We start from the raw sequence: 25,378 nt of genomic DNA, 5'->3' as shown, positions 1-25,378 counted from the left end.
ACTTAATAATTGAAAATCAGATTGTGAGTAACACCATCTTCAATGTGAGTAGCCAGGCAGAAAAGACACACAACTATGCCGCATTTTTCAAAACGAAAAGCTGCGATTTCGGAATTGAGCCTGAATCATAGCCACGTTAATAAGGTTTGTAATAAACTAAACCGTTTGTAAATCAATCAAGAATTGAGCGAGTTATGAGTGTTAAAGTGAGGAAATCATCCACCTTACCATTGACTACAGTACAGTGCGCCAGAGCAGTCCCCTGTCCTAAGATGGCCGCCAAGTGACGACGCCGCAGACTCCGTCTTGAGACATCTAGTGTTTGTATATATCTATGGTTCCAGCAGCGTTCTGTAACAAACGCAACACCCACGGAAGTACCGGACACACAACCGGGTTAAAATAGATGATGACACAGATGACAACGTGTTGGATGAAAAACAACAGATGGAGCCAAGAAGGAGACAGCTGAACTAACATTTTCTGTCACACATTTTAGGAATTTACAGATCTTACTTGGCTAAATCAGAAATATCCACTAACTTTTCGTTAAACTTATAAACTCTGAGCCTCCAAAAATGGAACAAATGTGACCTAATTAGTAGTTTTATCTGATATAATTGGTTCTAAAATAATAAAGTAATATATTATCCCATCATCACTAACTATCAATCATACCATTTTGAGATAAACACACAGGTTATAACAGGCTATGACATCATCTCTGATTAAGAATTGTTGTTTAATATTGTTTATTCCCATAACTTATTTGTCCTTCAACTTTTACATTCACAAATCGCTGCTTGGTTTAGTTTCTTGTGCCATCTAGTGGATGGAGGGAGGAACAGTGTGCAGAGAATCTATTACTCTTCAAAAATGAAGTGAAACGGTTAGTAAATCTGTTCAGGTTCACTGACTTCTTTAATTAAATTGTATATAATTGTATTTTTTTCATATGAGCCGAACTAATCTTTCCACTTATCTTCTGGCTATTGCAGAATTACTTGCAAGGACACGTCACTGACAAAAGAAATGATTCACTCATTAGCAGAAATAGATTTTCTACTCTGGAAATGTTTTACCTTATTTCTTTATGTGTTTGTTGATTCATGTATGCTTATATTTCCTCTCATGATGATTTTTAATTATCCATGAACATGTCTTGACAGATAAACTGATAGAAAAATGACAAAAAAGTCTTTTTAAATGCCACTTCTTTTAGTTTTTCAAAGTAAAACAACATAATTTCACAATAAAACAATACAGCTGTCGACATCACACATTCTCAAAGCACAGGGAAGGTAAATAAATTATTAAATTCATTTGCAAACATCATATCTTTACAATCACAGTGCTCTTTCATAAACCGTATGAGCTGACAGATGATCAGATTCCCTACACCTTATAAAAACAACTAAGATTGCAGTCGGAGAATTTAAAAAGAAACATTTTGTTGCTGATGTGAACTCATACATTCAGTTACAAACACCACAAATTCACTCAGAACAATGTCATGACACTAGAAAATGTTTAAATGCTGGCAGTTAAAGGTGCTTTAAGTCCAACAAATGGGAAAGTTAGTTTTCCTGTTTTAAAAAAATAAGGCATTTGGTGCATTTCTGTTGGTGAAAAGTGCCTCTAACAGTCTGTAAAAGTGCTCAGAGAACAGGCAAAGCTGTTAACAAAGCAGCTGAAGGTCATGTGGTGCCGTTAATAAAACTCTGGTTGTTTAAAGTTTGTTCATAAAACATTTGGTCCAATTTTTTTTTTTAAAAAAAGCTATAAAAACAGTGCCTTTGTTCCAAATAAATCTAAAATAAAACACAGGAAACAGATCACACATGCTGATTTGTTCTGGTCTCACCTGAGGAGATGTGTGTATTAAAATGTAAATATGAGCCAAAAACAAAGAACTGAACTTTGCTTTTTGGCTGCGCTAAACTTATTTCCTGATTGTTGACAGCAGTGAGTCCAGCACGTGTTGAATAATGTAAATCTATCTTGATGTAGTGATAAAAGTGATTTTCTGTTGCCTAAAAAGTGTTAAAATCGTCATTTGTTGGTCTCTTGTGGTGAAAATAACCTGCAGCAGATTGTGATTTGACAAGTTTGTTCCCTTTCAGATGACAAGAAAGCAAAGAAAGACCTACTTTGTTCATAAATATTTCTGTTAGAAAACTACTGTAACTGCTGTGCTCATATCTAAAAGCAGTTTATGCCATTAGATATCAAAAGATGTCAGAACTTACCAGCTTAAACATGTATAAATGACATTTTGATGTGTAAAACTGCTCAGATTCTTACCTGGAATTATTATAAAAGTAAGTGCAGCAGTTCACCTGGGTATAAACTCCTCAAGAGGACAAATACTTTTCCATGTTAAAGGTAAAAAGACTGCAGACACTTCAGTGTAATCTGCTGTTCTGCTCCAGTTCTGTTGTTCTTGGCTCTTTGTGTCTGAATACTGCATATATTCTAACAACCTGAATGAGTTTTCAGAGGTAGAAGTCTAAATATGTGTTCCACTGGGTTCAGATCTCTCCATAAAGTACCTGCTACTCTTCTTCCTGTGTTTGTTCAGCTGTGGTCTGATAGCGAGCTGCTCCTCCTCCTCTCCGTTTCCGTTTTCTCCTCCTCGGTTTCGGCCCACGGTTGGATCTTCCCGCTGCTGAATATCAAGAAGACGAGAGCGCCTCCGATGTTGATGCCTGCAGCGACCCAGAAAACCTTCCTCCAGCCAGCCAGCGTGTGCTGATGACCACAGAAGAAGAAGACGAAGAAGGAGAGTAAGAAGGAGAAGAAGAGGAGGAAGACAAAAGATGACAGAAAAAGAAGAGGACAGAAGAAGAAGAAGAGGAAGAAGGCAGACAAAGAAGAAGACAGAAGGAGAAGAAGAAGCATCAACAGTGGATTTATTACAAGTTCATACGTCAATTATGATTGTTTCTGTTTGTTGATGAGAGAAAATGTGACATAAATAAATGTAGAAGATCTAGTAAACTTCCTTTTAGAATAATTAGTGCAATGTTGGTGTTTAACAGTCAAATCAAATCAGTAAAAAACTCACATTTTCAGTAAAGTATCCGGTTACGATCGGTGCCACGACACCTGGAATTGTCCCGAATGTGTTGGTGATTCCCAGAAGGAATCCTGCGTACCTGCAGAAAGAGGAACCAATAAAAGGAAAGTTCCAGTTTTTCCATCTGATTTTGTTTGTATTGTTACATGAAATCCAGTTAAAAAAACAAAAACAACAGGACCTCTGTTTGTACTGTTATGGTCGGACATCCAGGTATTTCTGGACTACTCCAGATTATTATTATGTAGTTATTATTTATTGGTACAGTAGCTGTTTCGAACACAAGTTTCAGATCTAGGAGCTCGTACGGATGCTGACACCCACCGAGGAGCGATGTCTATCTGGTTCATGTAAACTCCGGCGGCGCTGCTTCCTCCCACGGTGGAGGAAAGCGTGAGGAAGGTGACGGTGAGGACGTGGCTGCAGCCGGAGTAACCCACGGCAACGAGGAAAGCCGCCGGCAGCATCAGACCTGCAGAGAGACGAGGAGGAGGAGAAAACACCAGAAGTACATTTATTCACTAAAGAGTTATTTAGGACGGGCCTTGTGGAAATGCAAGGAGGCAACGGTTCTAGAAGAAAAACTTTGTGTATAACTGAACCACACGGGGGCAGCATTAATCCTCCAGAACTGACTTTAGTCTGACAAAAGCTCAACCCTGACCTACCTCCTGAGAATCAGCAGATTATTAATCTCCAGTAACTCTGGTGTATTTAATGAAGCCATGCAAAGTTTTGCCTTCAACTGTTAATATTTTTAAAGTTACAAGTCATTAAAATACATAGAAGTGGGACAAAACTTTGTGCTTTTTTGAGTTTTTCAGCATTTTTGAGCCTCAAAGCTTCATAAATACAATAAAATTTACAGAAAATTTGAGTTCTGTCAACCAACTCAAACTAAATTTTGCATCCACTATAGGTGTTGCAGTCTAAACACTAAATCTAGTTTTTGTTTGGCATCATTTATTCTAGAACCAACTTTTATTAGAATCAGCTTTAATGGCCAAGTTCAGAAACAACACACAAGGAATTTGGTTTCGGCTGTTGGTGTCTCTCTCGGAATAAGAAAAAGAAAATAATAAAACTAAAAAATATATATATAGATATTCACACTTCTAGAAGAACATATATATACACAGTGGTACAAAACGACACTAGCTATAGTGAGAATAGCATAAAAAACACATCATAGCTTCAACATCAACTCCAGAAACTCGCTGACAACTTGCTCCTCTGTTTACCATTTTTGAGCCATGCTGCATTTATTTTATCAACCCATTGGGCTTTATTTTGCTCTGTAGAAACACAGCCTGCAGTTCATCTTAAAGACTCACAGCTGAATCACTCATGGCTTCTCATTTGTACCAAGAAGCGCAAAAAATTTTGTTTTTTATAGAATTTTCATGCAAATTTTTGACTGAAATTTGCAGAATAAAGTAATTTTGATAAAATGTCACAACTTTAAGCTTGTTTTTGGGTTGTTTTTGTTCATGGAATGTAGGCTGCACATGATGTGTTCAGGGCCCATCAGAAAGATGAAAATTTCACAGCTGTCTTTACAGTGCATTTATGAAAAAAGACAACTTAGTTTTGGGCTCAGACGGTTAAACTGATAGTGCTGGTTTCATTTTAAACTCAATGCTCAAAGCTTTGTGTTATAAACGTACACAGAGACGACATGAGAGGATAATGCGTCCTACCGGTGGTTGTGAAGATCTTTCGTACGGTGGTGATGCTGAAAACTCTCCTCTCGATCAGAGCGTCGGCCACGACCCCTGACAGCGTGGAGACCAACCAGGCACCGAGGTACGGCAGGGCGGACAGAAACCCGTTCTGATGCAGACAAACAGAGAGGAACGTTTAGATGTGTTCCTCTGAGGTTTGGAGAATTTTCTACATTTCTGCATAAAAAATGACCTCAAACATCCTCAAAGAACCAAATTACACAATTAAGACAAACATATTCTACTGTACTGTTTATTAACTGAGGAAATAAATCTATTTACTACGTATCTGGGAACTTTTATTATCAGTGTGTAGATCAGCGGTGTCAAGCTCATTCTAGTTCAGAGGAAATATTCAGCCCAGTTTGATCTCAAGTGGACCGCATCAGTTAAATCACAGCAAAATAACCTATAAACAACCACAACTCCAAATATTTCCTTTGTTTTAGTGCAAAAAAGTAAGTTCTGAAAATGTTCACATTTAAGGAATTATTTTTTTTACAAAACATTGTGTTTTCTTCAGAAAAATGAGTTCAAATATTAACAACAGTGTGCCTCAGTTTATCATTTATACATTAGAACTTACACATGACAGAGTGTCTACAAAGGAACAAAACTTTAGTCATCTGGAAGTGAACAATATAGTGTTTTACTTCATGATCAAAATGACAAAAGTCAGACAAAAAGCAACAAAAACAAGACAAAATATAACAAAAATGAGAAACAAAACACCAAAAATGTTATAAATTCCACAAATATCTTCATAAACATCCATATTCCTATCATAAATCAGAGATGATTGAGCAGAAATTGTTCTGAAATTTAAATTATTTAAGATGGAATGAGACACTTTTGTGAAATCTAACGATGTTTTAGGTCAGTTATATGAAAATATAGAAAAGTTTACGAACTCTCAAGCACCACAGTATTTAATGGTTAAAAGCTACATGTTGTCGTCCAGGTTTAGGAGCGTAACATTTAAAACATTCATGTACACAGTCAGATTTTTAGAAACTGGTCTGTGGTATCAGGAAAATGTAGAGTCTGGATGCATTCAAGTTAAATATTTAGTAAATAAAACGTCAGATTAGGATTAAAAAAAGAAGTGTAATTATGATTCTTCAAAGCCTAAAGTGACACCACAGAACACAAAGGTTTTAAATTTATAGTTTAAAATACCTGCTGAAAGTGGTTTAAAAGCCATTTTAAAAAATAGAACAACGTAGTTAAAGTATTAAGCGGAAATTACTAAAATATCTTCATAAACATCCATATTCCTATCATAAATCAGAGATGACTGAGCAGAAATTGTTCTGAAATTTAAATTATTTAAGATGGAATGAGACACTTTTGTGAAATCTAACGATGTTTTAGGTCAGTTATATGAAAATATAGAAAAGTTTACGAACTCTCAAGCACCACAGTATTTAATGGTTAAAAGCTACATGTTATCGTCTAGTTTCAGGACATTTAAAACATTCATGTACACAGTCAGATTTTCAGAAACTGGTCAGTGATATCAGGAAAATGTAGAATCTGGATGCATCTAGATTAAATATGTAGTCAATAAAATGTCAGATTAGGATGAGAAAAAGTGTAATTCCGATTTTTCAAAGCCTAAAGTGACAACACAGAACACAAAGGTTTTAGATCTACACTTTAAGGCAGAGAAAGATAGCAAGTATCCCACACGAAGAGCTGCAGCTTAACATAAACAACAGTTTAAACCAAAGCTCCTGTTAGCATGTAGCATGTAGCATGAAAGAGAAGCCTCACCGACTGCAGGTCGAAGTGCAGGATGGTGTCCATGTATGTGGGCAGGGAGGTGAGCAGAGTGTAGTAGGCCCAGTTTGAACACATCTGGGTGATGATTATCGCCCAGAGAGGGACCGACAGCAGCATGGACACTACAGGGATGGACCAGCCATGACCTGTACCCTGAAACAGCAGGTTAATAAAGGAAATATGTACAAAAACTGCACAGAATCCACTAAAATAATCATCATTTAGCGATGAAACGTTGAGCTGTAGGACGCAGGAGAATAAAAACATGTATTAGTATTAGTAGTGTTGGAATATGGAGGCAGAATCTCTGAGTATAAACAGACAGCAGAAAGGAAGAGAAAGTAATATAGGAGAGAAAACAGTAAAGGGAAATGGAAACAGGAAGTCTGATAAAGGAACTGAAGCAGGATTCTGTGGCAAAGTGCTCTTTAACGGGAATCCAAGAGAATAGGTTGTGTTTCTCTATAAATTTCTGGTGGTGGAAAAAGTTTTCAGACACCACATACATTTGTAAATTACTGCATTAAGAATCACAAGAATCGTCAAGTGCAATTCCTTTTAGTACAATCACAGTCAAAATACTAAACAAATCCCAAAAAAGCTACTAAAAACTTAAAATTAATTGCTTTGTTGTTCAGTTTTGAACACTTTCTCTGTTATTTGTTGACTTTGATACCGATAATGTTAAGAACTGACGTATAAAACTGTCAAGAAATTAGTTTTGTTAGTTTTTCTACCAAACATTAAACAAAAAAATATAATTTGTATTTGTTTGTGTCTGTCTAATGCAGCCACACCTTTTGAAACACAAAAAAGATTTTTACACAATCTTTTTTCCACAATTAACCAAATATTTCAGGATAATATGAGATTGTGTAAAATTTTAAGGGTGTCTGAAAACATTTTTCCACCTCTGCGTATGAAGTGTCTTCAGAACTGCTGCTGAATTGAAGATTAATGGGTCGTTTCATTTCAAATCCTCAGGCTTTTAGAAGAATTTTTGTTTGATTATCTGTGATTTACCTGATTTTTTATAGCATATATAATGGGTATTTATAAAGAGTTTTCTGAAGTTTTATCTTGATGTATCAAATACTTTCTAGGATATCTATTTATTAAAATTTATAGGTTATTTTCACACATTTCAATCTGAGGCTGTTTCAACAAGAATGTCTCAGGAAATATTTAAGATAAAAACCTAAAATTTTCACTGTTATTTCTCATCACGTCATTGATTTAGAACCTAAAATTTTGGACAAGTAGATCAAATAATCAGTAGATACTGTTGTGAAAACTAAAAATTCAATGTGAGAAAAAAACTGCTGAAAGTGGGCTAAAAAAAAAACAAAAAAAAACAGATATAATTTTAAATAACTATAGTTCATAATAAACAAAGTTCAGAGCAGATCAGATGGTTGAGCAGAAGAAACCTGGTGATTTCAGATGGAACAACCCCAGAAACATTTAATAGTAAAGGTCAGCAGAGGGAAATATAATGATATTTTTACATTTATGGTGTTTACAGCTAAGACTAAAAGCTCTATTAAAGCTTTTTTTTAAGGTTCTGTGCAGGAATGTTGTTAAAAGGATCTTGGAGAATTTACCATATGCAAAAAATGCAAGGTTATATACAGAAAAAAGAAACAAAAGGTGTCACGAAAAGGTGCAAAAAAACCTTCAAAGAGGCTGTAATGCTCATTTTTAATCAATGACATGAGAAAAATGGGTGAAGATTTAAGTTTTTTTTAAATCTTTAATAGATCCTCAGATATCATTGTTAAAACAGCCTCAAATTTCAAAGTGAGAAAAAACCCTATTGAAAGTTGGTTAATGGGCAATTTCTGAAGAAAATCCTTCAAAGAATTTAACAGATCTAATTTTAAATATCTAGAGTTTATATTAAAAAAAGTTTAAAGTAAATCGACGACGGCTGAGCAGAAGGCAAATGATGATTTCAGAGGGAATAACCCCAAAAAGCCCTTAATAGTAAAGGTCAGCAGAGGGAAATATAATGATATTTTTACATTTCTGAATTTAAAAGCTGTTTCAAAGCTTCTAAACAACAAGGAGCTGCAGTGAAGCTGAGATAAGGCCTCATTTTCACCACTACTTATGTTTTTAACACAACTTTCTCTCAAAGCGTAGAGCGACAGACTAAGAAACATGAGATGCAGCTCAGAGGGAATAAAACCTGTTAATGTGTCATGAGTACCTGCGGTCCGATAGAGTTGATGATGTAATCTCTCTCCTCTTCGCTGATTCGACGATGAGTGCGAGGGTCATCAGACACAAACATGAACCAAAAGACCGCCCAGAGGCATCCAGCACCTCCTGGAAGAGCCGGTGAATAATTAAAAGACAGGTTAGCAGTGGAAGCAAAATAAAACCGCTGTGAAAGTGTTTCTCAGGATCCAGTCAGACGAAAAGTCATAAACCGAAGGACGATAATGTTACAACATATGTAAAACGTGTATAAAAGCATTTTATGTGGCCTGATCTTTCTTTATTTAACTGATTTGTGTTTGTTTAACAGCAATAAAACGACTTCTCTGCTGCACCGTGGCAGCAGTTATCACTAAAGTAAGCAAAGACATGCATTTCTCTTTAACCCTGTGAACTTTAAGCACTTTATATGCATTTTTTTTCACTGAGGGTTAATTTTTCACTGCAATATAAAGCCTTGCACCTTTATGGAAACAGAACAACCATTACTAGAAAGAGAGAGGACTCAGAAATGTGTGTTGTGCTGTTTGAAAAAGATAAAGCACTATAAATCTTAAAAACACACAAAAATATAAGTTGCATGCATTTCATTGTTTATTCTGTAACAATTGAATCTGTTTGTGTAAAAACTGCCTTCAGTTCAGCAGAAAAGTCCCCGAATTTCTGTCACATGACTGTTAGTCGTGGCTGAGTCATTAATGGCCTCAGAGAAAAGGAACATTTTTGGTTTTATACAGAATCTGGTTAAAAGACCAGGGTGAATTTTTTTAATGACAAATGTGGAATAAAGGGATTCTGATGAAATACCACAATTTTAAGCTGAGTTTGCCCACATGAGTAGTTTAAGGACCGTCAGAAAGTTGAAAATCTGACATTTCCCCCTGATTTTTACAGTGTCTGGCTCTGATAAATGGTGCAATTTGGACATTTTTGTATTGTTTGATTTGGGGTTTAAGTTACTGAGTGTTTCCTGGACTCACCACAGAGGTAGAAGACGGTCGGCCAGCCCAGCGTCTGGCAGATGTAGCCGGTGAGCGGCAGAGCCAGGAAGGCCCCGAAGTTGCCCCCGGACCCTGCCAGGGTCATGAGGCGAGAACGTTCCAGAGGAGGAGCCCAGCGAGCCCACATCGCCATCATGGCCGGGTACGTCACCCCCTGAAAAAACAGTCAGGGAGAGGAGAGAAGAACGTTTCAGCTTCTATGAGTTTCAAAATAAGTCAGAAACATCAACTTTATCAATCCGCAAGAGAAACATGAAGAGAAGGAATCATTTTCAATCAGGAAAGTTCAAATGAAACTTCATTTCAGCGGGATCCCAACTTATTTCATGCTGTCAAGAGACAAAGACAACAAAAGAAAGATGTGATCAGCCATTTGAGTTAAATGAGACAAACAACCACACTCAATCTCACATTCAGTCAATTTAGAATCACCAATGAAGCTCAGCATGTTTTTGGACTGTGGGAGGAAGCCAGAGAACCCACGCATGCACAGGGAGAACATGCAAACTCTATACAGAAAGATCCAAGGCCCACATGTAAATATACACACCAAATTTTAAAAAAAAAAGTCATTTCACTGGCTTGAGGTGTGTTTTATGTTTTAATGTTTTCAAAATAAGAGCTCATATGTACATAGTGGGAGATGGTGACACCTTTGCTGAATTAGACGTCTCTAATATTATAACTTATACGTTATATTATTACATAATAATATGAAATCATAATGTGAGAGATGAGCTTCTTAAACAGTATTAATTGTTGACAGTTTGGTCAATATATGTGCAGTATTTCTGTCACTGAAATATGAAACATTTCTTAAAGATGCATTTTTACATTTAATTTTTTCCACAAAGTTACTTTTGTCATGTTAAATATATTATTTTTTTAAAATTTAGAATCTAAATTTTTTATACAGTGGTGGAAAAAAGTTCTCCACACTCCATACATTTGCATGTATATTGCATTAAGAATCCCTCTTAGGTCTTCAAGTGTAATTTCGTTTAGTAAGATCACAGGCATAATACTAAACAAATCCAAAAAAAAAAGAGTCAGCAAAAACTTATAATTGATTGGTTCTATAAAAATAAAAAATGTTGAGTATTGGGTCATTTTGCAAAATTTATTTTTTTTTAGTTTTTCTTGGACACAATAAACAAAAAAAATATCATTTGTATTTGTTTGTGTCTGTCTAATGCTTTCACACTTTTCAAAACACAAAAAAGATTTTTCCACAAATATTTAATGACAATATTGAGACTGTGTAAAACTTTAAGAGTGTACGAAAACTTTTTTCCACCATTGTATATGTATATATATATATATATATATATATATATGTATAATTATTATATAGATAATACGAGATGTTACAATATTAGACGCGTGTAATTCCGCAAAGGTGTCAACATCTCCCAGTATGTACATAAACTCTTATTTTGAAAAGCTTAAAATACCCCTTCAAGGCAGCATAATGACTTTTGTGTGAAATAAGGGTTTGTTTTCATTAATTTTCCTGTCTCCTATAATTTCTTCCAACATGATACCTAAAACATGCTTAAAATAGACAACAGAAACACAGTTTGTGACGTACAAAGTCTGGCTAACATGAAATACTGCAAGTGTTCGACCAATCACAAACGCTCAGTGCTGCGCTCCCATCTTTAAATTTCCCGACCTTACAGAACGTGCAATCCTTTCAAACACAAACTTTATGGAGGCTAATTTAGACTCTTGTTCCTGCAGTAGAAATGAACCTTCCTACTGTTGGAATTCAGCTACAGGTCACATACTGACACCAAAACATTTATTTAAATTTTTAAAGAGCGTTTTAGTGATGAACTGAAACGATTTTGTGGTAAGAAACCCTCTGAATAATTTATTGCAGAAATAAAATCACAAAGAAGTAACAGAAAGTGCAGGTTTTATGTAATGATTTTGCATATCTGTGGTCAGGCTGTCACTATATCTGCAACTTTCTTTCAGAAAACGTAAATTAACAAGATGACTGTGTGTATTTCTGCACATAAAACACTTTTGTGCATCTTCTAAATAGCACATGCTGCATTTTATATTTTTCTTATTGCTTATTTTTATTTACTGCACATTTTTGCTTTTTTACCTGTATTTATGGTGATGGGAACTGAACTCTTTCTGATGTAGCAACCAAATTTCCCCTCTGGGATAAATAAAGCACTTCTATTCTGTTCTGGACCGCCTGCATCCTCCTACCTCTCCAAAACCCTCCAGCGCTCGCAGTGCAAACAGCCAGTAGGACCCCCACTGTGCAGCCAGAGGGGTGAAGAGGGTGAGGACCGCCGTGCCCAGCACCCCCAGGCCCAAGAAGAGGCTCCCCCCGTAGTGACCGGCCAGGTATCCGCCCGGGATCTGGGTGCACAGGTATCCGAAGAAGAAGGCTCCCAGCAGCCAGCCCTGAGTCTCCGAGTCCCAGGGGTACTGAGGGGTCTGAGGATCCAGAGAGGAGCTTCAGAAGCTGGACAACATCCCACAATAATCTCATATTAAAGATAAATTAAACGCTACCCCTTTAGGCTGCTGGAAAGTGTTGTTGGTGTCATCTCTCCCTGACGGCATGGGACAAGCGTGGAAGACGGAGGCGTTGCCGGCTGGCTCGGGCTCCGTGCTGTTCACCATCGCTACCATGGCAACGCTGAGGTTGACACGGAGACCGTAGACGACGCAGAAGCCAAAGAACATGAGGATGGCGAGGTTGAAGCGAGCCGAGCAGCACCGAGGAGGAACTGTTGACATAAAATGACAGATTTACATCAGTGTTTAACACCAGCTGAGAAAATCATCCTGCTACTGGATAAAAAAAACATTTTAGGACGTGTTGAATTACTAAAAGTGAGAAAGAGACTAATGAAGGAGGCCACCGAGACACCTATGACTCCTCTGAAGGAGTTACAAGCTGAGATGGGAAAACTTGATAACATGAAGGTTTTCACAGAACAATTACAACAGAATGACTGAATAAAACAACATAATATTTAAAATCGCGTCTTCTTTAAAGATTGGATCCTCTCTGATCAGCCCTTTAATATTTAAGTTCTTAACGGCCACAAGATCTCCGTCGACCAGTTAAAAGGAGTTCACAGTGGCTTAGATATAATTTATAAATGTTTAAACTTTTTCTGCACGTAGTTCGATCAGTTAAATCCTCCACAGTTCAACTTTTGTCTTCATTTTCTGGAAATTCCCTCATTCCCAAAAGGTTAGACCGAGAGGTTTGGAAATTCACACAGGTGTGTTTGACACGAGGTAAAAGGGATTTGGGGATTTTTATGGAAAGACAAAGAGCTTTTCTGAGCCACAGATGCAGTTTATCTTGTACTACACATAAACTACAGGACGTTAATGTTTTATCAATGTCTCACACATGCATTTTGTCCTCATAGTTCTTCTATTATGAGCTTTTCTATTTGACAGATTTTAACAAAAAGCCTGGATGTTTGTGTTTGGCTTCATACAAATATTATTATTATGTCAGCAACTTGTTTGACAACATCAAAGGTAAATGGATTATATCCTGTTGAATGAAAAAACAAAGAAATCTTACAGTAGCCAGGAGCTGGGTTTGATTTTAACTCATCTGCACAAACATTTAATCATTTTTACTCCAGAAATTAGGTGATTTTTCAGGAGTAACTTAAAAAAATCTTCTGTATTTACACATTTTATTTGTGTGAATGCTTACTTGAGCTTATCAAAGTGCAGAGTGTTTGTCATCATAATAAAAAAGCTGTAAATACACACAATAAATAAAGCAAATTAGTGTGTTATTTACTTCTGTTTGCTTAGAGGACGTTCCTTAAATTATGGTGGACAGAAGAGACAAAATCAGTGCATCAAATCTACACATTTTGTCACCTTTTTGTGCTTTTTATTCATATTTTTAGGTAAATAATCTCTGCAATAAATGCTTTTTGTATAACAAAACTGTCACTGTAACTCACAGCAAAACCCGTGTGCTAATTATGACCCAGTCGTTTCAGTTTGCTTGCAGAACATTCCTTAAATTATGGCTCATAATTAACCTCTACGTTGTGCTGCAGGTCAGATGTCTGTTTTTATTCCGGCATCATGTGATTCCACTTTCCCTGCGGCCACCTGACAGTTAGAGACGTTACATAAAGGGAGATCTTTAACGGCAAAAAAAAACGCTGAAATGTGAGAAACTGAAGAATTACAAAACAGTGTCGGGGTTCAGAGTTTCAAAATAAAGTGACAGTTTCAGCAAACTGGTTAATTTATGCTGAAATATGAGAAAGTGCATCCAAGAAAGCTGCAAAACTCAACAATGAAAATAACAACATGTGCTGCATTTTCTACCTTATTTTTCAAGGAAAAGTAACATTTTATCTTGAAGTTTGCAAGAAATAAACTAGATACTAGAAAGAGACTAGAGAGGGAGGCCACCAAGACACCTACACACGTGGACAAAATTGTTGGTACCCCTCAGTTAAAGAAGGAAAAACCCACAATTCTCACTGAAATCACTTGAAACTCACAAAAGTAACAATAAATAAAAATTTATTGAAAATTAAATAATCAAAATCAGTCATCACTTTTGAATTGTTGATTAACATAATTATTTAAAAAAAACAAACTAATGAAATAGGGCTGGACAAAAATGATGGTACCCATAACTTAATATTTTGTTGCACAACCTTTTGAGGCAATCACTGCAATTAAACGATTTCTGTATTTGTCAATGAGCGTTCTGCAGCTGTCAACAGGTATTTTGGCCCACTCCTCATGAGCAAACAGCTCCAGTTGTCTCAGGTTTGATGGGTGTCTTCTCCAAATGGCATGTTTCAGCTCCTTCCACATATGTTCAATGGGATTCAGATCTGGGCTCATAGAAGGCCACTTTAGAATAGTCCAACGCTTTTCTCTCAGCCATTCTTGGGTGTTTTTGTCTGTGTGTTTTGGATCGTTGTCCTGTTGGAAGACCCATGACCTGCGACTGAGACCAAGCTTTCTGACACTAGGCAGCACATTTCTCTCCAGAATGCCTTGATAGTCTTCAGATTTCATCGTACCTTGCACACTTTCAAGACACCCTGTGCCAGATGCAGCAAAGCAGCCCCAAAACATTACTGAGCCTCCTCCATGTTTCACCGTAGGGACAGTGTTCTTTTCTTCGTATGCTTGCTTTTTGAGTCTATGAACATAGAGTTGATGTGCCTTACCAAAAAGCTCCAGTTTGGTCTCATCTGTCCAAAGGACATTCTCCCAGAAGCTTTGTGGCTTGTCAACATGCATTTTTGCAAATTCCAGTCTGGCTTTTTTATGAGTTTTTTTCAGCAGTGGTGTCCTCCTTGGTCGTCTCCCATGAAGTCCACTTTGGCTCAAACAACGACAAATGGTGCGATCTGACACTGATGTACCTTGGCCTTGGAGTTCACCTTTAATTTCTTTGGAGGTTGCTCTGGGCTCTTTGGATCCAATTCCAACGATCCGTCTCTTCAATTTGTCATCAATTTTCCTCTTGCGGCCACGTCCAGGGAGGTTGGCTACTGTCCCGTGGGTCTTGAACTTCTGAATAATATGAGCCACTGTTGTCACAGGAACTTCAAGCTGTTTAGAGATGGTCTTATAGCCTTTACCTTTAAGATGTTTGTCTATCATTTTTTTTCGGATGTCCTGGGACAATTCTCTCCTTCGCTTTCTGTTGTCCATGTTCAGTGTGGTACACACCTTTTCACCAAACAGCAAGGTGACTACTTGTCTCCCTTTAAATAGGCAGACTGACTGATTATGAGTTTGGAAACACCTGTGATGTCAATTAAATGACACACCTGAGTTAATCATGTCACTCTGGTCAAATAGTTTTCAATCTTTTATAGAGGTACCATCATTTTTGTCCAGGCCTGTTTCATTAGTTTGTTTTTTTAAATAATTATGTTAATCAACAATTCAAAAGTAATGGCTGTTTTTGATTATTTAATTTTCAATAAATTTTTATTTATTGTTACTTTTGTGAGTTTCAAGTGATTTCAGTGAGAATTGTGGGTTTTTCCTTCTTTAACTGAGGGGTACCAACAATTTTGTCCACGTGTGTATGACTCATCTGAAGGAGCTATAAGAAAGAGACTAGAGAGGGAGGCAACCAAGACACCTCTGACTCAACTGAAGGAGCTACAGGAAAGAGACTAGTGAGGGAGGCAACCAAGACACCTATGACTCAACTGAAGGAGCTACAGGAAAGAGACTAGTGAGGGAGGCAACCAAGACACCTATGACTCATCTGAAGGAGCTACAGGGAAGAGACTAGAGAGGGAGGCCACCAAGACACCTATGATTCCTCTGAATAAATAACAAGAAAGACATTAGTGACCAAGACATGTAAGTTTGCAGAGTTGTGTGAGACTTTCATCTCATAGACGGCAACAAAACTCACCGCCATGATTCTCGATGAGCGGCTCGCTGTCCTTGCTCTCGTCTGAAGGCGCTGCGTTGATGGAGCAGCCATCTGGAGGTGGCATGGTGGTCGGCTGACCCACAAAATATTCAGTTTCGGTTTCTAAAAGGACGTCAGTGAGTCATGGTGTCCAGCAGATCTGTAACCAAACACACAAACAACCAAAAAAAGAGAATGTGAGTAAAGATAAGAAGTCACGTGACGCATCAGCAGGTCTGGGTTGTTATTAAAACCCCAGCAGGCAGCAGGTTGATAACATGCTGACAATGAAGCTTCCTGGTTTCACATCATGTTCCACTGAAGCTGATGATGAGGTTTAAAGTGATTCACACACAGACACAAAGCCGTGACAACTTCTCAGGAACTACATCTTGGCAAACATCCAGCGTTCAGACATGGTTTAGAAGAGTTGGCATGTGATCAGCGGAGTGGATAAATAACTAGATCTGAAATTATTAAACACATCTAAAATACTTTTATTTATTCAAGGTTCAAGGTTTCTTTATTTGTACCCGTGGGTAAATTTGTTTACAAAAGGGAAAGCAGCAATCCCAAACAACCACAAGAATAAAAAAATAAAAACACAACAAGCTCAAGAATAAACATTAAAAACACAAACGTCGTCTACCAGGTGCACTATATCTACAGTCTTCATAAAAAGTCATGATCCATGGAGGCCTACAAAGGCCTCAAAAGGTGATGAGGTTACTATTCAGACCCCATCCCCCTTTTGTTCAAGTGTGCAACTGCTGCAGGCACAAAACTGTCTCTGTACCGCTTGGTTCTCCCCTTTGGAACCACATAGTGTCGACCTGAAAGATGAAGTAGAAACTCTCCATGCAGAGGGTGAGTACAGTCCTGGAGAATGGAGCTCACTTTCCGCTGTAGCTGCTCTGCATACAGCTCTGACAGACCTGCGGCTGACCCACTAGCCGGCTCGCCCACTTAACCACCTGCTGCAGAGAATTTTGTCTCTCAAAGACACATTGCCAAACCAAGCAACCATAGAAAAGGATAAAACCGGTTCGATAAAGGCTCGGTAAAAAAGAGACAACATAGAAACATTGATATTAGAACGAGCTAACTTCCTCAGACAGGACAGACGCTGACGACCCTTCTTACAAACAATTTCACTGTTGTCCTTAAAGCTCAAGTCCGAGTCAATCAAGGTTCCCAAATATTTATAACTGCTTACACACTCAACAGGTTGACCTTTGATAATAGCAGGATCCTGTGGCGGAGCCTGCTTTCTAAAATCAATATGCATGTCCTTAGTTTTTAAAACATTCAAAAACAAATAAGATTCGCCGCATCAGGTGATGAAGTCATCAATGACTGGACCATGACCAGTGTCTATATTTTGCAACAAACTTACAATCACCGTATCATCTGCAAGAATATATCGGTTCTCATATTTGCTCTGACACATGTTTGTATACAAAATAAAAAAGCAACGGAGAGAGACAGCAGCCCTGCGGGGATCCAGTATTAGAATAACGCACCTCTGATAAGGTGCCATTCACTTTCACCCTCTGAGATCTCAGTGTTAAAAAATCCAAAATCCAACCCACTAAATTAGGTTGTACATTAAAATATTCAATCAATCTTGTTGCTAAAATGTGAGGTTGGAATTAAAAGCTGAAGAAAAATCGATAAAAGACAGTCTTGCATGGGTCTTGCTGCCCTCCAAATGTTTATAAAGAAAGTTCAGAAGGGTGATTACCGCATCCTCTACTCCTCTATGTGCCCTATAGGCGAACTGGAAGGGGTCGAGGAGATGTTCCGTCTCCTTTACAAGCTCGAACTTGATCAATTTTTCAAAAGTTTTCATGATCAAAGAAGTTAATGTGACCGGTCTAAAACCATTAAGAACTTTAGGTCTGCTTCCCTTAGGAACAGGCACAATAAGTGCTTGCTTCCATAAACTAGGTACCATCTGTATGGATAAAGACAAATTAAAAATATAACTGAAGATATGACCCAGTTGATTAGCACAGCCTTTCAAAGTGTGAAAAGCCCTCTTCTTTAGAGCTGCAAATAGTAATCATTTATTGTCAATTAGAGAATTTATCGTCAACCATTTTAATAATTAGTCAGCGTCATTTTTTAGGACAAAATAAACAGGAAGTTTTTGGAGACTAAAAGAATTTTACTGGAACCTAATTTAATGTAAATTAATAGATTGAGTCATTTTTTTAAAGAAAAAATCTAAATTCTCTGATTGTAGCTTCTTAAATATGAATATTTTCTGATTTCTTTCCTCCTGTATGACAGTAAACTGACAATCTTTCGGGTTGTAAATAGAAGCAGACACTTGTTGTCTTTGCCTGATCGACATTTTTCATCGTTTCTGACATTTTAGAGACCAAACAAGTAATTGATTGATTGTGTAGCAAGACTGCAAAGGCCCTGGAATTCCTGAGCTGATCAAACTCAGATAAGCTCTCCCTCCCTCCAGCACTGACCAACACCCATCTCTATAGGAGGATTGAGACATTTGTATTTCTGTAGGTTTTCATTCACAGAAGGATGGAGCTCCTGTGAACATTTAAACCCCTGGAATAACTTCTTCTTTTTAAAAGACAATGACTTTCAATTATATGCTATGGATGTTTGTTTAATGAACTTTCATGCTAAAATCCCTTTTCAGCTTCAGGAGACCCTCAGCCGGAGACGTCTCTGCATTCCACAGATCAGATAACAAGTCGTAAAACTTTATGGCTGAAGGCTGGAGTCACCCTCTCACTCTCTTTGACTGAAACAAAGAGACTGGAACTGAACTTAAACAAAAACACTTGCCAAATTAATATTTCTATATGCATTTGGTTTTTCCAGATTTACCACAGTTACTCACAGTGTTTCATCTATGACATATTTGAAGATCATATTTGCATGTCTGATAGAAGTCAATTTATTAATTTGTGATGTTAATCATTCTTCCCCAGGATACTATGATTTTGGAATGAATTCCAGTATTAACCTCTGAATTTCCTCTCCATTTAGGTTTGAATGATGACCATTGTATTTACCTGTTACCAAATCTCTGACTTGTTGTTATATTCTCACTGTGATACATATTTTTAATGTCATAAACATAAACATACAGTTATGAATGAAATGATTCACATCATATGAACATATGTATTAATCTACACATTTCACTTTCACACAACTGAAATATGGTGGGATAGACAGATCGTGTTTTGCGCGTTTTAATTATCATATTTTAATCCATTCTGGACTCCTCTTTCTTCTTCTACTCTGTGAGAACAAAGAGATTCCAAATTCCACCAGACTCCCGCCTAAAAGTTCTCTCTCTCCGCCCCAGGTCCTCCCCTTAGCTGGACCCACAGATAAAGTCAGCCGTAGCCCACATCATCTCTCTCTACGACCCTCTCTCTTACCCTCTCTTCCTGAGAGGCCACCAAAGTCTCCTCATTTATTTTCTACCTAAAGCGCGTTTTTCTATCTTTGAAATTCCCTCACCATCTAAGTTTGTTAACTATTTATCTCTAATTTTTTGTAACTTAAGGAGACATTTTGCTCAATTTTAAACCCACGTTATTCGTTTTAAATCTGAAGAACCGATTCAGAACCAGCATTTATTTTTCTTAATTTTGACAATTTTCATCACACCCCATTTTTCTTGGCTAAAGCCTGAGAACCATCATTTTTAAGCACTCAGCTGAGAACTCCGGAGACCTGCTGGATCAGGTCTTTGCATAGAACCGATCAACCCGCGGCAGGACATCTAGGCCACCACAACGACGACGCACCCGCTCCGAACCCGCAGGTCCAGACCGTGTGCATACATCTGAAGGCCTCGCAAGTCCCAGCCCCATGACGGTTCACTTCAATAAACTCCAGCTGAGTTTGCTCTGATTCCATTCTATGGGTGATGTACTAACAGCTTGGTCATTTAATTCATTTAATCAATTTATTCTTTTACAAAATCATTAGAATTCTTAATCCAAATTACCGGTTACCTCGTCAGGTTAGCTCTGGCTAATCCTCACCATATTTCCTTCTCTCTCACACCTAACTTCCACATCCCTCACACATGCACACACACCACACACACACTCCCACATTCCACGCACACATGTAGTCCTGCACGCACACACACACACCATATCTACATTGTACATAGTTCACTTGTCATTATTTTTCATAGAATAAGTTAATAAATACCGTCATTTTAGACCAAGTTACAGTCTTGTGTTTCTTTGTGTAGAATGTGGTCAATTTAAACGAGGATTCAAGACTTTTTGATATGAGATTGATCAAAATTTTATGAATATTATAATTTTATTAATGTTAATTAATAAATGTCCTAGCCATTGAATGCGAGGTGGTGCCCCAATTATTAATAACGAGAAGCAATAAATCATAACGTAGTACCGCTACAATTGACTGAAAAATACCTGACAGATTAATCAGCAGTGAAAATAACTGCTTATGACTGATGTGGATAAAAACAGAATAAGTAGGGATTTCTCCCTGTGATCAATAAGAAAGCTTGGTGTTAAAATGGTATAATAACTGGAAGCGGTCACAGAGGTAATGTGGGACTCTTTTCACTTCATTGTTTTGTTATAAAAAAACAGAAAATAACAAAATTTCGGATGATACAACATCCATCCACACGTCTCGACTCAGATCACTAAAACACATTTAAAAACAAGTGAAACAGATCAATACTGGTTTTATCTTGACTTGATTTATCTTGATATGAGGGGTTTTGACTCTGGGTCGTGTACTTGACAGCAGATAAACCACTTTTTCAGACGTTCTGAGTTCCTTCGCTTTCCAGGATCAAACTGGTTCCCTCTTTGACTTCCAGACGTCACAAAAACAACATTTACTTCCTTCACAGAGGCAGGAAATCAGTCCTTGGTCAGGGGGAATATCATGGAAATAAAAGCTGAGTCACCGATCTCAGTCTCACTTCTCATTTCTGAATGTTTTAAAGCTTTCAAAGGAATAAAAAACTCATGATGCTGCATTTTCACTGAAGTTTCTCGTTTGCAGACGGATGATTTGTGCATTTTAAAACAGCTGTGACGTGAAGTTTTACCACATCAATAATGATGAACTTCACACCAGTATGTCTTGTTCAGTAGAATCAGGAATAATTACAGCTTTAAAAACAGCAGAGATCAACAGTAGAACTCACGGCTATGTTTAATAGTGAAAGTAAGAACATTCCTACATGAACAATGTGAAGGAACCTTAAAGGATTGAGACTAAACAGCTGTAGCTCTAAGAAAACCACTGATCAGTGAAGATGATCAGAAAGAAAGGCTTCAGTTTGCTACAGAACATAAAGATTGGACTCTGGATCAATGGAAGAAGGTCATGTGGTCTGATGAGTCCAGATTTACCCTGTTCCAGAGTGATGGGGCATCAGGGTAAGAAGAGAGGCAGATGAAGTGATGAACTCATCATGGTTAGTGTCTACCAGCCTGTGGGGGTTAGGGTTATGATCTGGGGTTGGTCAGGTTCAGCAATGTTATGTTCCCAAAGAATGAGGTCAGCTGATACCTGAAGATACTGAAGGACCAGGTCTTTACATTCAGTGGAGTTTTTCTTCATGTTCCAAGATGACGATGTCAGGATTCATGGGGTCACACTGAGAATGAGTGGATCAGGGAGCATGAGATGGATTGACCTCCACAGAGTCCAGACCTCAGAACCACTGAGGATCTTTGGGCTGTTCTGGAGAAGACTTTGTCCCACTCTCCCATCATCAATATAAGATCTTGGTGGAAAATTAATGAAACTCTGGACAGAAATAAATGCTGTGACTTTGCAGAAGCTTATCAAAACGATGCCACAGTAAAGGAGTGTCGTTCTAAGAGCTAAATGAATGAAATGAAGTTGGTCAAATTAAATATTACAGTGTTTGCCCTTTTTTTTGGACGTACAGTGAATTTTAAGATTTTATATTTGTTTCATTTAGACTTTGTTTTTTTTTTTTAATTGTCATTGTGTTTATTCTTAGTAGTAGAGAATGATTTCAGAGTTTTTATTTGGTTCTCTTCTTATTTTGGTCAGTTCGGGTCATTATAAAACATGCTGTATAAACAAATTTAACTTGATTTAATCATCTTCAAAAATAGGTAACTATCACAATCACAACATCCTAAAATCCAAGGTGACAACATGACATTGAGCATTTTGTCCATTCTAAAGTCAAAGATAAACAATTTAAGATCAGATAAAAAACAGAAAAGCAGCAAATCCTTAACCTGAAACCTTAATTGGAAAAAAGTGACTAAACATTACTGACCAAGACGCCTTCAACACCATCAACTTCATTGATTATTGACTAAATACTGCTAAAGACAAACAACTTTAACATTACGAGATATCGCTCCCTCGTTCGATTGTAATTTACTGGAAGTGTCAGTGTGTGCGAGAAAAAAAACAAATTGGAAAAACAGGCTGAGAGAAAAACATCTGAAGCTCCAAATAACTGAACTGATGATAAACTAAGCAGACAAACAAACAGCTTATCTGTACTTTCCCTAATCAGTGAGATAATGTCAAGAAAGTTGTTTATTTCAGACAAGCAACCCAAAGCAAACTTTAAATTACTCTTGTAAACAGCCTTACTGCAAATATTAGTGATCAAACCTTCAATTATTTGGCAAAATGAGATCAAAATTGATTTGGAAATGACACTCTAAACCCATTTCCATGAACGTTTTCCTCATTAGCAAACATGTTCTCCTTTAGTTCCACATGATTTGAGTGTTTTTCTGCACTATATTTCTATTTTGCATCCATATTTTTTGTTTTAAAGCACTTTCTTATTGTCATTTTCACAGAATTGAGCATTATTATGACTTTTCATTGTAGCTTTACGAGTATTGCTGCTTCTACTTTTATTGCGGCTTTTTTGGTGCTTAATTACTTTATTGAGTTTTCATGTGTCGTTATGTAATTATATGCGATCTTTCTACGGTTTGCCCAGTCATAATTTTATCTGGCTTGTTTCAAACTTTATTTCCTCGTGTGTCTTTTTATGCAATCTTCGCTTGGTACGTGAAGCATTATATGACTTTCACTTGGCTTTTCAGTGCTACAACGGACAGTTATTGCCATTTTTATTTAGCCTTTGTGATTTTTAGTTTGAAAAAAATGTCAGAATTGTTTGAAAATGCTTGTGTGGGTTGTTTTGTCAAGCCAAAAACAAACACATTCACAAAACACGTGCACATAATTAATCTGTCACAACATCAGTGTGACATATAATGAAACATATGTTTAATTTATCATCAGTTATTGACAGATATTGATGGGATATATCCCATACGCTAAGCTACATCCTGAGAATCTATTTAACAGCTTCATATAAATAACAATACTTTGTGCCATCAGCATGTGGTAAATGCCTGTGAGAGCGTGTCATGAGATCCTCAGAACCCAGTTCACTGCTCTGGAACAACTAGTGTATTATTAAATGGCACATTTGTGCTTCCTTGTTTTTGGTTGAAAAGGAAGAACGTGGAAGAATTCACCTTAGGAAGTTGTTCTGCATGTGAAAGGATGTTTTTTTTTTAAATAGGCAATGTGAATATGTTGTGTTATCAGCACTGATGTGGTAAAATAAAGTCTGAAACCTCTGATAATAAGCATATTATGGAAAACTAGTGTTTGTCTTTTTAATGAAAGGTAAAGTATAATGTAAAGTGGCCACCAAAATTCACCAGAACCCAAAGTAATGCTATCAAATCTGCAATTTTATCAGTTTTATAGTTTTATTAAGCAACTCTTTACTCTCCAGTACATGTAACTGAAAGATATCTGGTACTTAATTAATTAAAAATCCACCAACTAATCTCTGTTACATTAGATATTGTTTACTGTCTAAATAATGTCAATGTAATGCAGCAAAAGGCAACTAAAGTGCACAGTCTTACTGACTGAATATTGAAGTTGCTGTAATTATTTTGTTTTGCACTTTTTACTATGTTGGTCTGCTTGTCTTTTTTTTTTTTTATCCCTAGAACTTTGTTTATTTTATTTCTGTCATTTATGTACAGTATTTTGTCCCCCATGTTTCAATGTTTGCTTTGTAAAGGACCTTTAAACTCTGGTTAAAGGAGGTGCTGTAAAATTAGTTTGTTGTGATTATTCCTGCTAAATGTTTGTTATTAAAGCTGACAGCAACAACCTGTAACCAGCAACAATAACAGCAACCAAAATTGTAGAGAATGCTACAGATATTTAAGCTAGGTTAAATGTTAAACTAACAAAACACTCAAGTCTCTGTAGTTAAAGCGTTAATGTCTGTTTAGTCTCAGGTATTAGTAGACATGCATAAATAAATATAACAACAAAAACTTCTACACATGACAGTGTTTGTTTGAAAACTACCCATTAGTGAACTAACTAGCTATCCGGCTACAACTATTGTGTTACTCTTTAACGACAACTTGTGTGAATATTCGTTAAATACAGCTCACCTTGTGAAGTATTTTAAACCGAAGGCACTTGATTAAGTCCGTTGTTGCGGCGGTAGAAGGTCAAAACCGGAGATATTGTGTCACATCACAGCCGGTGACAAAAACAAAGCGAGCACTGCAGCTGTTTTCCCCATAGTTTTCCCCACCACAGAGCAACAGTCATATGAGCAGAGCGGCTTCAGGGCGGGTTGAGGAAACGCAGATCTACAAACAGACCGGATTGGCTTACGCGTCATTTTATACCTTCCAATGATTCAGCGTTTATGTTTTGCAAATCTAATCAACGGATGTGACGTTTAGTATCGCGGACCGACTTCCGGCTCGTTCTTCCGCGTTGCCACATTTGCCGTCTTTCAGGAGGGATACTTTAAAACACAAATAACTCAGTTAAAAATGAACACGTAGACATGACGTGCAGATTTTCAAATTCAGTGAGACTCACGCTTTTCCGAAATGGTATCATATTAAATATCTGCGGCAAATAAACGCACTTAAAATCTGAAATATGCGGCCCTTCATTACCCCAAACTCCCTCAGAAAATCGTCACGTTTAACAGTTCTTTTTCGGTTTCAACTTAATTAATTGCAGTAGTTACCATTTTTGGTAATTATTTATAACGATAAACTGCTCATGGAAAATTCGGCTT

At 37.2% G+C, this 25,378-nt stretch overlaps 1 protein-coding gene across 1 annotated transcript; it reads right to left on the bottom strand.

The window, feature by feature from the left end:
• Positions 1-1,197: 1,197 nt before the first annotated feature.
• On the bottom strand, positions 1,198-24,910 carry si:ch1073-513e17.1 (sialin). The gene is made up of 11 exons (XM_022221753.2): positions 24,732-24,910; positions 16,237-16,396; positions 12,354-12,571; positions 12,042-12,275; positions 9,792-9,966; positions 8,801-8,919; positions 6,580-6,741; positions 4,780-4,912; positions 3,404-3,551; positions 3,068-3,158; positions 1,198-2,751 (listed from the first exon to the last, which is right to left on the bottom strand). The coding sequence occupies exons 2-11, from the start codon at positions 16,319-16,321 to the stop codon at positions 2,578-2,580; spliced, it is 1,539 nt and encodes a 512-aa protein (XP_022077445.2). The 5' UTR covers positions 16,322-16,396; positions 24,732-24,910; the 3' UTR covers positions 1,198-2,577.
• Between the last annotated feature and the right edge of the window lie 468 nt (positions 24,911-25,378).

The sequence above is a fragment of the Acanthochromis polyacanthus genome, chromosome 11 (genome assembly GCF_021347895.1).
Source record: "Acanthochromis polyacanthus isolate Apoly-LR-REF ecotype Palm Island chromosome 11, KAUST_Apoly_ChrSc, whole genome shotgun sequence".
NCBI lineage: Eukaryota > Metazoa > Chordata > Actinopteri > Pomacentridae > Acanthochromis > Acanthochromis polyacanthus.
This window is presented reverse-complemented; position numbering and strand designations above follow the sequence as displayed.

What these genes read in the sequence shown, in the direction of transcription:
- si:ch1073-513e17.1 (XM_022221753.2), bottom strand. Translation starts at nt 16,321, where the DNA reads ATGCCACCTCCAGATGGCTGCTCCATCAACGCAGCGCCTTCAGACGAG. An exon ending in TGCACTTCGACCTGCAGTCG is followed by an intron (nt 4,913 to 6,579) that starts GTGAGGCTTCTC and finishes TGTCTGCATCAG; the next exon opens with AACGGGTTTCTGTCCGCCCT. An exon ending in AAAGATCTTCACAACCACCG is followed by an intron (nt 3,552 to 4,779) that starts GTAGGACGCATT and finishes GTCTCTCTGCAG; the next exon opens with GTCTGATGCTGCCGGCGGCT.